Source organism: Rhagoletis zephyria, unplaced genomic scaffold, assembly GCF_001687245.7.
Source record: "Rhagoletis zephyria isolate East Lansing unplaced genomic scaffold, Rhagoletis_zephyria_1.1 Rzeph_scaffold_00595, whole genome shotgun sequence".
Lineage (NCBI taxonomy): Eukaryota > Metazoa > Arthropoda > Insecta > Diptera > Tephritidae > Rhagoletis > Rhagoletis zephyria.
Window position 1 is genome coordinate 208,597 of NW_016157679.1, and position 11,921 is coordinate 220,517.

The 11,921-nt window shown below is 41.3% G+C and overlaps 2 protein-coding genes across 2 annotated transcripts; both read left to right on the plus strand.

The window, feature by feature from the left end:
- Positions 1-3,573: 3,573 nt before the first annotated feature.
- On the plus strand, positions 3,574-5,116 carry LOC108360623 (uncharacterized). The gene is made up of 4 exons (XM_017612989.1): positions 3,574-3,811; positions 3,932-4,253; positions 4,507-4,850; positions 4,899-5,116. The coding sequence occupies exons 1-4, from the start codon at positions 3,574-3,576 to the stop codon at positions 5,114-5,116; spliced, it is 1,122 nt and encodes a 373-aa protein (XP_017468478.1).
- Positions 5,117-5,885: 769 nt separating this feature from the next.
- On the plus strand, positions 5,886-7,040 carry LOC108360625 (uncharacterized). The gene has a single exon (XM_017612990.1). The coding sequence runs from the start codon at positions 5,886-5,888 to the stop codon at positions 7,038-7,040; it is 1,155 nt and encodes a 384-aa protein (XP_017468479.1).
- The last annotated feature ends 4,881 nt before the right edge of the window (positions 7,041-11,921 follow it).

The window sequence follows — 11,921 nt, forward strand, 5'->3', positions numbered from 1 at the left end:
TTCTCATTCTTTTGGTTGCTTCAGAATTTGGAGAACCTGTAACATCATCAGCGATTTTCGATTTTAGTTTTTGTAATTCATTTTTAGTCCTTTCTTCTGTGACTGGTTTGTAAAATGTGTGCCTATAGCGAGGTTGTAAATAGGTGGATATGGGAATGAAAATTTCGAAGAAAATTCTGTTTGAAAGTCGTGGCTGCCAGCCGAATTAGTTTAAAATCTTCTTGTTTTGTTAAAAAGGAATCCCGTTTATTTATAATAATTTGAATTATCGGAATCACGGATGAAGGTCTAAGATTTGCTTAGTTCCCGGGTGACTTTTTGAAATAGTTCACCTGTAATGAATAGCTTCTAATTAGTTTTTTTTTTATTAGCTGAGATCGACTTTTCCTAATTGCAGGCAGTCACAATTACTTACTCACCGCTGTCAGTACCATATCAGATCGGTTTTGTTTTTTCATTCCTTCTGCTCAATGTGCTTTGATACTTTGTGGCAAAGTATGCAAATTTTCAACATATCGTTAATATAGTATAGCATTTCACATTGTGGCTGAAATGCAACCTGTATCTCTTTTCGAAGATTTTGGACTGGTGAGGATCTTGTTACTAGCTGACTAGTTGGTTTTTCGCTATAAAGACCTAGTACAGAACTAGAAATTTGATTCACTAGTCCGCGGTGTCCCTGCAGGATGGGACGACTTTTCTATTACTTCTACAACTGACGACAATGTATATGTATATGTGCAATTATAGCGTAATCTATACTAATTATATAAAGAGAAGTCCCTTTTTTTGTAACAGGTAATCTCGCGAACGGCTGGTCAGATTTTCATGAAATTTTGTGTACAAATAGCTTTCGGAAACCACCATGTTTTAGGCTACCAGGGACCGGTCTATTCGAAAAAAATCTCATTATAGTCCGATTTGCTTAAAATTTAGTACGTAAGTAGCTTTTTAGCATGTATTAGCATATGTGATCAATTTTTACCGAGAAGTGGACCAGGGACCGATCTATTCCAAAAAATCGCATTTATGGTCCGATTTGCTTAAAATTCGGTACGTAAGTAGCTTTTTGCCTGGATAAGCTTATAGATTCCTGTTTTCCAATTTTCATGCTATTTCGAATATAAATAGCTTTAAGTAACGACCATATCAAGGGGCGAATTCGTCACTAGGCAAGATTTTTTTGCGCCAATCAGAAACAGCGGATACTGTTAAAATATAATTATAATATATCTCAACTAATTTATATTTAGAAAGCCGTTTGTTAGTTTTCGCAAGGCTCGAGAGTGGCTGAAGCGATTTTTTTGAAACTGCCACCTGCCGCACGTGTCCCAAGGTTGGTTTTAGGCTGAAAAAAATCTATATGTAAAGGGAGCGTGGCACTTCCCATACAAACCGAATTTCTCATGCTACATATCTCTGAAAGTGTGCATGGTAGAGTTTTGGAAATTGGTATGGAAATATACGAAATCAATCGCATACCCTTGGAGAAAAATTTTAGCTATTGTAAAAAGGGGTGTGACATCTCCCATACAAACCGAATTTTTCATACTGCTTATCTCTGGAAATTTTTTGGTAGAGTTCTAGAGTTTTGTATGGAGATATACGAAATCAATCGCATACTCATGAAGAAAGAGCACAGCTGTTGGAAAAGGGGGCGTGGCTCCTCCCATATAAATCGAATTCTTATACTGCATATCTCTGAAAGTATTCATGGTACAGTACTGGAACTTCGTATGGAGATATGTATATAGTTGAAATCAAGCCCATACTCATGGAGAAAATTTGGGCTATTTGAAAAGGGGTGTGAGGCCTACAAACGTACCGACCTTTAGCTATCTTTGAATGAATTTTTTTATTCTTCTGTAGGTGTGTTTGTGAGTGAAATCCTCCTAAATGGTTGTACGGATTTTAACGAAACTTTTTGTGTATTTGAGTGGGTCTCTGGATGGTTTAGTTTCACAATTTAATCCGACAGTTGGCGCTGTAGTTGAGTTATTACTAAAAATCTTATTTATGATCCGATTTGGCTAATGTTTTAAATATGTATGCAATACTATTGCAAAAACGTGCTGCCAAGTGGTGCTGAAGTCGAGCTATTACTAAAAATAGCCAAGTGAGAAAAGGGGCCGTGAAGGTCAGATTAAATCGACCTGTTGCACCATTGAGTATATCGAACGCTCCTGCGTTGCAATTGGCCCAATGGATGTGATTTTCCAATATTATTGTGCGTTCAAAATTTTAAGGTATTTCGTCTGAAATAAGTATATGTATATTGCATTTCTGTAGAACAATAATTTGCACCCATTTTGAAATTGCAACCTACTATACTGTAAAGCTTCTACGACATTCACTATAGAATCGGGTCATTGTTGCCGCCAGGGAGTGAAGAGAAAAAAATTTATTTCGCTTCGCGAATAACCGTGCTATGAAATGCCGCACAACTGGAGAAATAACCACCAAACCTTAATCTTAGCAGACAAATGTGCCAATAGAAATCGTAAACGTGAATTGTTGGTAAAAATGTTGGACCAAAAAGTTTCAATAAAGTATATAAAAATTTTGGGCGGGACGAAGTTCGCCGGGTCTGCTAGTTACTTAGAAAAGCGAAAAAATATCTTCCATACAACGCCCTAACAAGTTTTAAGGATTAGCTGTTGTGAGTGATCGCGAATGGAGCACCCGCATTGTTTATCTCATTTATGTAAGTGCACATCCAAAAACTCTTACAAAATCAAATTTTATGAAAAACGTACGTACTTACGAAATATCTGGTATTCAGGGAAATTCCAACTAAACAACACAATTCCGCACTTAGCGAAATGCAGTTTGAAAAAAAATTCACTACCTGCTACAACTCTAAAATGAACGAAATCATGTGCTCTATTTCCGTAAATATTTCTAAAGCATACTTATTATTAGTGGAAAATAAAGAAAAGTAGGTAGAAAGCTGCTGCAATATTGTATTCACATACATACATACTTCAGGATACAAGTAAATTTTTTCGTCTTTCCAAGGTCGTAGTAAAACCAACGCTTAGCTATTAATTGATTATTGCTTAAAATTTTTAGGGGGGCGGTCTGGAAATTTTTTTTCACTTTTCTTTCAACATATTTTGATTAAAAGAAAAATACTGATAAAAGAAAGAAAAGAAGAGTGGCTTCTGTTTATAAGCAATTATGAACAATCAACGGAAAGATGCAGATTCAGCAATGAAGAAAACCTGATCCGATTACAAAAATGCTTCAATTTCTGCACTGCCATTCCTGCTACTGTTCCGTACGTGATGGGAACACTTAAAATGTTGTTTGGGCGCCCTGAAATGGTGCATCCACTTTACAACGCAAATTGAGGGAAGAGCCTGCCATCAAACCCAACAATCTAGACTCCGCAATCCGACTAGCACTTGCCATTCAGAACTACTGCGCCACAATGTCAGCAGTCGGCCTAAACGATTATCTGAATGATCCCCTACTGCTGAACGAACTTGTCGCCAAGGTGCCCAGCGACTTGAAGCTTGAGTGGGGTAGACATAGATTATCTGATTGTTTAATGTGGCCATGTGCGCAACTATGGTTACATCATACGAGCCACAAGGGGCGGTAGGATCGAGGAATGGAGGAGACAAGCAAGTCAAGGAGCGCGTACTGGTTCACGATGTGGTAGAGGACCATAGCGGCAGTGAATATAGTAAGAAGTCGCGATCATCAGATAAGGTTTCATGTCCAAAGTGTAAAGGACAGCATCGTTTACCAGACTGTGAAGCGTTTCGGGCCCTGAATGTGAAGCAGAGGTGGGAGTTTGTCAAGAGTGAGCGGCTTTGCTTCTCTTGTTTTTTGCGACATCTCGTGCGGCACCGCAGAACGAAAAAACGATGCGGTGTGGATAGGTGTATATCGACTCATAGCATATTACTGCACTCCGCTGCAGTTGAAGGAGGCGACGTTGACCCACAACGTCAAAATGAAAATAAACGCATTTCTGAGTCAGCTGTATTGTTCCATAGCCGGCCCGCTACAAAGACACTGTTCCGCTATATTCCAGTTACCATTTTCGGTAAGGCGCGCAAAGTACATACGTACGCACTAATAGAGATAGGCGCTGAATGCACACTAATAGAGATAGGCGAACTTGAGCTGGATGGTCCCTCCAAGCAGTTGTGTTTAAAATGGACTGGCGATGTGACACAAATAGAGCATAACTCAAAATCAGTCTATCTCAGCGTTTCGGCAACCGGCAAAGAGGAACAGCGGTATTTGCTAAAAGGTGTTCGTACGGTAGCGTGTTTGCCACCTAAAATCGATACCTCTTCAGCCGTATACAAACGTAAAGGCCCAAATCATCATCGGGCTCGATAACATCAAGGTGAGCGTCCCTATGGAACTACGTAAAGCCGAAGGCGACGACGTTATTCCTGTTCGTTGCAGGCTTGGTTGGGCAGTGTACGGGCGGCACAACAACAAAGACGATTATATTCCACATGTATTGCATATATGCCAATGCAGCGACGCTAGCATCACCCGCAAGTTAGATGAAGCTATGAAGTCGTATTTCTCTATAGAGTCGATAGGCGTCAGCATCGCAAACAAGCCATTGAGGTCCAAAGAAGATGAACGCTCGCTACAAATTGTGGAGAAAACGACCAAATACCTTTCAAGTGAAAAGCGCTGGGAGAGGGGGCTGCTGTGGAAATTTGATAGCGTCGAGTTACCTGACTCTTACAACATGGCTATCAAACGACTTAACTGTCTCGAAGCGAAGATGGTGAAAGATCCTCAGTTGAGCTCATTCATGGTGAATACTATGAAAAGCTACAGTGAAAAGGGCTGCATACGTAAATTGAGTGAAGGTGAGCTTGGGAGAAATACTCGTTCGTGGTTTCTCCCTATATTCATAGTGACCAATCCGAACAAGAACAAAACGCGATTGGTGTGGGATGCAGCAGACAAAGTACATGGCGTATCGCTGAACGACGTTCTGTTAAAAGGTCCCGTTCTATTAGCTTCAGTGATTGGCGTCGTTATGCGTTTCCGAGAACGGAGAATCGCGGTTACAGGAGACATACGTGAAATTTTCCTTCAGGTAAAGGTGCGACAGGAAGACCTAGCTGTTTAAAAGTTTCTATGGCGAGACGGCGATAGAACGCGTTCTCCCGACATATACGTTATGCAGTTCATGACGTTTGGCGCATCATGTTCTCCCGCTCTTGCCAATTACATAAGGAATCGGAACGCTGATCGGTTTGCAGTTAAAAACCCAGAAGCTGTTGAGGCGATTCGCAGAAACACTTTTGTCGATGATTGGCTACAGTCCGGGGACTCCGAAGAGGAAATGTTAGAGTTAGCAGCTAATGTGAAACGCATTTCCGCAGACGGTTGGTTCGAAATAAGGCATTGGCTGTCAAATTCAAAGAGTGTCGTCCAAGCATTAGACAAAGAAAACGAAACGGTAACCAAAAATTTGCGCTGTCCAACGAGCCTAGGGAGAAAATTCTCGGCATGTGGTGGCTGCCGCTGGAAGACTCGCTGACATTCGTCGTAAAACCCCAGCTAATTGCTAAAGCATCGACCGCCCAGTCAACGAAACGTCAAATATTAAGCGTTGTATGTCAATTTTTGATCCGCTTGGACTACTTGGATTTTTCAACATAAGAGCCAAAATCATTCTTCAAAATATATGGCGATCTAGAGTCGGATGGGATGAAACCCTCACAGAAGGTGACGAAAACGATTGGCAGCGCTGGCTACACTTAGTTCCGAGGCTGAACGACGTGCGTGTGCCTCGATGTATGCCGTTTGGAGGTCGTGCAAAGTCAATTCAGTTGCCCGCGTTTGTAGATGCTAGCATTGACGCCTACGCTGCTGTGTCTTTTCTGCGTGCTGACATGAACGGTGACGTCCGCTGTCTTATTGTGGCTTCTAAAACTAGAGTTGCGCCACTGAAGCCCATATCGATTCCTCGTATGGAATTGATGGCAGCAATTTTAGGGCTCCGGCTAGCGAACTGTGTTGAGTCCGAAGCATCAATACGTATTGATCGGCGATACTTCTGGACGGACTCAAGAGATGTGCTTTGTTGGATACGTTCTGATGCGCGAAAATTTCAGCAATTTGTGGCAGTTCGAATCGGCGAGATTTTGGAAGGGTCCGAGATAAGCAACTGGCGCTGGGTTCCTTCAACTCAAAATGTATCTGACGACGGAACTAAATGGGTCACAACGCCTAAGATTCATGGGTCTATAAGATGGTTTACTGGCCCCGAGTTTTTACAAATGAATGAGTCGCAGTGGCCGGAAATAGACTTAAAAGGAAAAAAATCTATGGAAAGCGTAATGTACCATACTGAGGAGATCCCTGATCGTTCATCAGCACTGTCATGCATCTCACCTGATCCTAGCCGATTTAGTAAATTGGAACATCTTCTAGCGGCACAGCGATGCGTGCTGAATTTTTTGAGAAACATATCGAAGAAGCCTTTCGAAGTACTACTGCGAAAAATCATACAATTAAAGGGAGACGTCGAGATGAATGTCGTGCTCATCCACATTGGCCAGGAAGAATGCTTTTTTGATGAGATCAACTGCCTGCAGACTGGCCGTCGTTTAAGTGATCGAAAAAGTATATTGTTCAAATGCTCGCCTTACTTAGATGACTACGGAGTTCTTCGCATCAGAGGTCGAGTCGATGCTATTGAAGGAGTTGAAGTTGACGTGAAGCGCCCTGTTATCCTACCGCGACGCCATCGAGTAAAATATTTGGTCGTTGAGTTTCATCATAGGAAGCACTACCATCTACATGGGGAGATTGCCGTTTACGAGCTACGTCATCGCTATTGGATTTTTGGACTGCGCGCTCTGGTAAGAGAAGATATAAAACAATGTCCAGCGTGCCGAATACGAAAGGCCCAACCAATGCCACCAGAAATGGGTGAACTTCCTATTGAGCGGTTGTCGCCACATACTCGGCCATTTACGTTTACTGGCGTGGACTACTTTGGCCCTAGAGACATTGCAGTTGGACGGCGCAGGGAGAAACGCTGAGGTGTTTTGTTCACATGCCTCACAACGCGAGCAGTTTACCTAGACATTGTTCCATCGCTATGCACCGACTCGTTTTTGATGGTGCTAAAAGGATTCACTACGCGACGAGGCGTGCCCAAACGAATGCTCTCGGACAAGGCACTAATTTTCGTGGTGCTAGTAGGATTCTGCAAGAAAGTATCGAATGTATATCATCAAAAGGCGTAGAGAATCAATACCCAGAGATGTCATTCAGCTTTATACCTCCTGGCGCGACCCATATGGGGGGTGCGTGGGAACGAATGGTACGTTCTACGAAATCGATATTAACCGAAATTCTACCGAAAGCCCGAAAATTCTGCGTGCAGCTTTAGCCGATGTCGAGTTTACCCTAAACTCACGACCACTTACATACGTTCCTTTGGAGTCGAGCGATGCGAAGGCGCTAACTCCCAACCACTTTTTAGTTGGCAGCTCCAGTGGGTTACGCGAGCGAGGAGAGCAAAGCCAAACCGGCGCCTGATTAGAAAAGGATTTTCGCATAGCTGGTATGATAGCCGACGTTTTTTGGAAGAGGGGGTTGCGCGAATATCTACCTACTTTAACCAGACGCACGAAGTGGTTCCAGCCGCCCATTTGAACCTATCGCCGTGAACGACATAGTCATCATTGTAGACGAGAACAATAAACGCTGCTCTTGGCCAAAGGGTATAGTCGTAGATACACACCGCGCTAAAGATGGACAAGTCCGCAGTGATATTGTTCGTATAGCTGACGGAATTGTTACTCGCCCAGCAGTTAAGCTCGCTAAGTTAGACATAAAATGAGATGGTAATACACAGCGCAGTCATGCTGTGAATTACGGGGTGGGGAGTATTGAGCGGCCGAGCAGTGTACTTCCAGCCGCATTCCAAGTTTCTACTTCCAGCCGAATTTCAATTTCTCCTTCGCACTTAATCTGGTATATGGATTATATAAGTGCATATGTATGTAAATATGTAGGTATGTATGCACATATGTACCAATTCATGCGTAATTGCATGTACATGCTTATGTACATATGTATATATGTACGTACCTACATATGGAGCAGCGACTCTGCTCTGCAATGCATTCGCCAGCAAGTGCAGCCGTTAGTTTTTCCCGCTAGGTAAATTCTTTATTTTTTAAGTTAAATTGTTTTCTCTCCTACTTAGTGGAATCATTTGGACTTGAGATTCGAAAGGGTGAGCGCGTGTATTTACATATAGAAGGCACAAATGTAAGTTAATTTGAATACTTGTGTATATACATATGCACTATGAAGGTCGGCCGCTGTGGTGTAGCGCGCGCTTCCACTCCACAGTCAAAGCAACATCGCAAAAAACAAAAACAATTGAAAAAAGGTTTTTTCTTAACATCGGTCGTCCCTCGGCAGGCAATGGCAAACCTCCGAGTGTGTTTCTGCCATGAAAAAACAGCTTCTCATAAAAAATCCCATCGCCGTTCGGAGTCGGCGTAAAACTGTACGTCCCTCCTCTTTGTGTGACGACATCAAGGCGTACGCCACAAATCGGAGGAGAAGCTCGGTCAAACACTAACGTATGTGTAAGCGCCAATCTATTACTCAGGTCAACAACGTTTTGTTCTAGGAAAGTGTAGGGTCATTTTCGAAGTAATTTTTTGCGTAGAATCCGAATCCGGGGTTTAAATTGCTCTATCACGTCAGGACTTTGAGATATCCTAACCTAAAAGTGCAAAAAACGCTGTTTTTGCCCATTTTTGAGGTTATGTAGCTACGCAGATTTTGCTCTTCATAAAAAAGTAAACGTGGTATTTTAAAGTATAAGTCTTCCTCTTTTAAATGCCGTTGAGTTTGCTTAAATATCTTTATTTTTCACTGAGATATCGCATTTTGAAGTTTCCATGTTTGTGAATTTTTCGATATTCGAAAATCCATTGAGATAACATGAGACGTGATACGGTCGATTACATTCACAAACATGGAGACTTCAAAATGCGATATCTCAGTGAAAAATTAAGATATTTGAGCAAACTCAACGGCATTTAAAAGAGGAAGACTTATACTTTAAAATACCACGTCTACTTTTTTATGAAGAGCAAAATCTTCGTAGCTACATAACCTCAAAAATGGGCAAAAACAGCGTTTTTTGCACTTTTAGGTTAGGATATCTCAAAGTCCTGACGTGATAGAGCAATTTAAACCCCGGATTCGGATTCTACGCAAAAAATTACTTCGGAAATGACACTACACTTTTATAGAACATTCCGAACCCATTTTTTTGCAGACCTGTGTTATTATTATTACTGTGAAATAAATTTGTATAAAGACTTCAGCACAACTGTCAGCAACATTGGTTTTTATTTGGAAGGCAATGCTCGATTTATCTGCCAAAAACACGCGAATCAACAGGCATTATGCTTGCACTGTATACATACATATATTCGATTGCGATTTTTTGCAATCGAAGCAATTATTATGTAGTTTTAATTATTAAAGTGTATATATTTTGTGAAAAGGAGGTTCAGGATAATTCCGTTTTTTATATCAGCACGAAGCGAATGGCTATATCGACTGCTGAGGGGAAGATCGGCCTATCTCGGCATGTTTGAAAATGCCCTATCTCCAAAAACTTTTCAAGGACGCATTATATATGTACATACATATGTATTTACATAGTTCTCCTTTCATCGTGCAAACATCTTTTTCATAAAGTTTGCTCGAGGGCTATATCACCCTCATTACATTTTACGGTGTCTGAATTTCAATTGATTAGTCTGAAGTATATTTTTCGGTTTCTGGAGTACAATTTATGAATCTGAAGTACATTTTATGGTTTCTGAAATACAATTGACTAACCTGAAGTACATTTTTCGGTTTCTGAAGTACAATTTACAAATCTGTGGTACATTTTATAGTTTCTGATGTACAATTGACTAATATGAAATCAAAAAAACGGATTCTGACGTACATTTTCATTAATCTGTGGTACATTTTTCGGTTTCTGAAGTACAATTGACTAATCTGAAGTATATTTTACGGTTTCTAAAGAACAGTTTACTAATCTGAAGTCCAATTATCACAAAATTCTACCCATCGCGGAACACGTATGTTGTTGATTCCGTTGTAATTTTTCGTGAAACTGCCATCTGTCTGTTTTCGATGGGCTTGGCTTTAAAATAGAACTGATCAGAGTGTACATTCCATCTTATACCAAGCGCTTTTACGCTGCTAGTGTCCAAAAAATCTTCATTCAACAGATGAGATTTTTGAATGCCTTGTAGTAATTGGCTGCAGTTCGAAGTCCACTTTTGCAGAGGAAAACCAGCTGATTGTAAAACAGTAATGACTTCGTCTCTAGCTCTTAACGCAGAGTCGAGGGTGTGTCCGCCTGCGAGAACATCATTGACATACATGTTTTTGCGCAAAATATTCGAGGCTATTGGGTAAGAGCTTTCAGAATCATTGGCTAATTGCAGCAATGTCCTTATTGCAGTATAAGGAGCACAGTTCACGCCGAAAGTCACAGTCTTCAGGCTGATGGGATCGTTGGGGCAAGGTCGGAAACCTATTCGTTGGTATTTGATCTGATTAGAATCTAACAGACTTTGTCTATACATCTTCTCAATATCGCTATTGAAGATATACTTGAAAGTCTCCAGCGAAGACTTAATATTGTCAGGTCAGACTGAAGCCCGGGTCCTGGCAAAATAGTATCGTTCAGACTTGCACCATTCGCTGTTGGAGAAGATGCATTGAAAACTACACACACCTTTTTTGACGTGCTTTCTGCTTTTATCACAGAATGATGAGGTAGATAATAGTTGTCAACGGAATCTGCCATGGATTCATATTCCATGATTACTCTGTTATACTCAGAATTTTTTTATAACCGTTTTTCGTTTTTGTTGAACTGGGAAAAGGCTATTTTCAGTGAAGGCCCTAATGTGACTTTGGATGGGAAATCATCTCTAAATGGAAGGGACAGGATGTATCTTCCATCTTCGTTCCGCATTGTTCTTCGTTTGTAGAGCTCCGAAGTTGCTTTTCCTCTGCTGTCAATATCCTGTCTCTCGGTATTCCTTCCAACTCCCAGAAAGAGCTGAGTTGTTTATCCAGGGCAACTTCATTAAACAACGATAAGCGATTATTAGTTGGATTGTCTGAGTCTGCCCGACCCGTCAGTACCCTACCGAATACTGTCTCTTGAGCTAATAGCGTACTTAGAACATTCTTTCGAATACCCCCTAAAATAATTTGTGGATAGATGTCTCCACATAGAAAAATATCGACTTGGTCGTTTATGAAGAACCTTTTATCCGCTAAAACTAAATCTGGAAATACGTGTTGCGTGAGTGCGCTGATGTGGCACGTTGGAAAATTTCCAGTAAGTGTTGGTAAAACTAACATCATCGCTTCTATCGAAATCAGTGGATTAATGGGTGACCTAAGTTGAACTGAGCACGATTCTTTCACCTGCGCAGAAACCGTATTGCTGATGCCCGAAACTTGGGCATGCATTTTCTTGGTCGGCAGGTTGATTCTGCGTCTGAGCCTTTCCGTAATGAACGAATACTCAGAGCCCGAATCAATTAGTGCTCTCGCTGAGAAATTCGTCCCATTATAATGAATGTCTACACGAGCTGTACCCAATAATAAACCTTTGCTTGTGTAAGCGCGATGTGTTTTTACCTTATTAACAGTTTTGCTTTTGCCTTTTGTAGATTCGCGTCGCATTTGAGCCTGTCTGGATGTGGGCGCTGAAGTATCCAAAGGTTCAGAAACCTCATTCCTGTTTGTTGCCTTTGGAGGTGCAGTTTGAACGTGTAGGAGTGAGTGATGTCGAGAATGGCAGGTGGCGCAATTGAACGAACTAGTGCATTTCGATACCAAATGTCCAA

What these genes read in the sequence shown, in the direction of transcription:
- LOC108360623 (XM_017612989.1), top strand. Translation starts at nt 3,574, where the DNA reads ATGGTTACATCATACGAGCCACAAGGGGCGGTAGGATCGAGGAATGGA. An exon ending in GAGGTGGGAGTTTGTCAAGA is followed by an intron (nt 3,812 to 3,931) that starts GTGAGCGGCTTT and finishes ACTCCGCTGCAG; the next exon opens with TTGAAGGAGGCGACGTTGAC. An exon ending in CATACGTAAATTGAGTGAAG is followed by an intron (nt 4,851 to 4,898) that starts GTGAGCTTGGGA and finishes CTATATTCATAG; the next exon opens with TGACCAATCCGAACAAGAAC.
- LOC108360625 (XM_017612990.1), top strand. Translation starts at nt 5,886, where the DNA reads ATGAACGGTGACGTCCGCTGTCTTATTGTGGCTTCTAAAACTAGAGTT.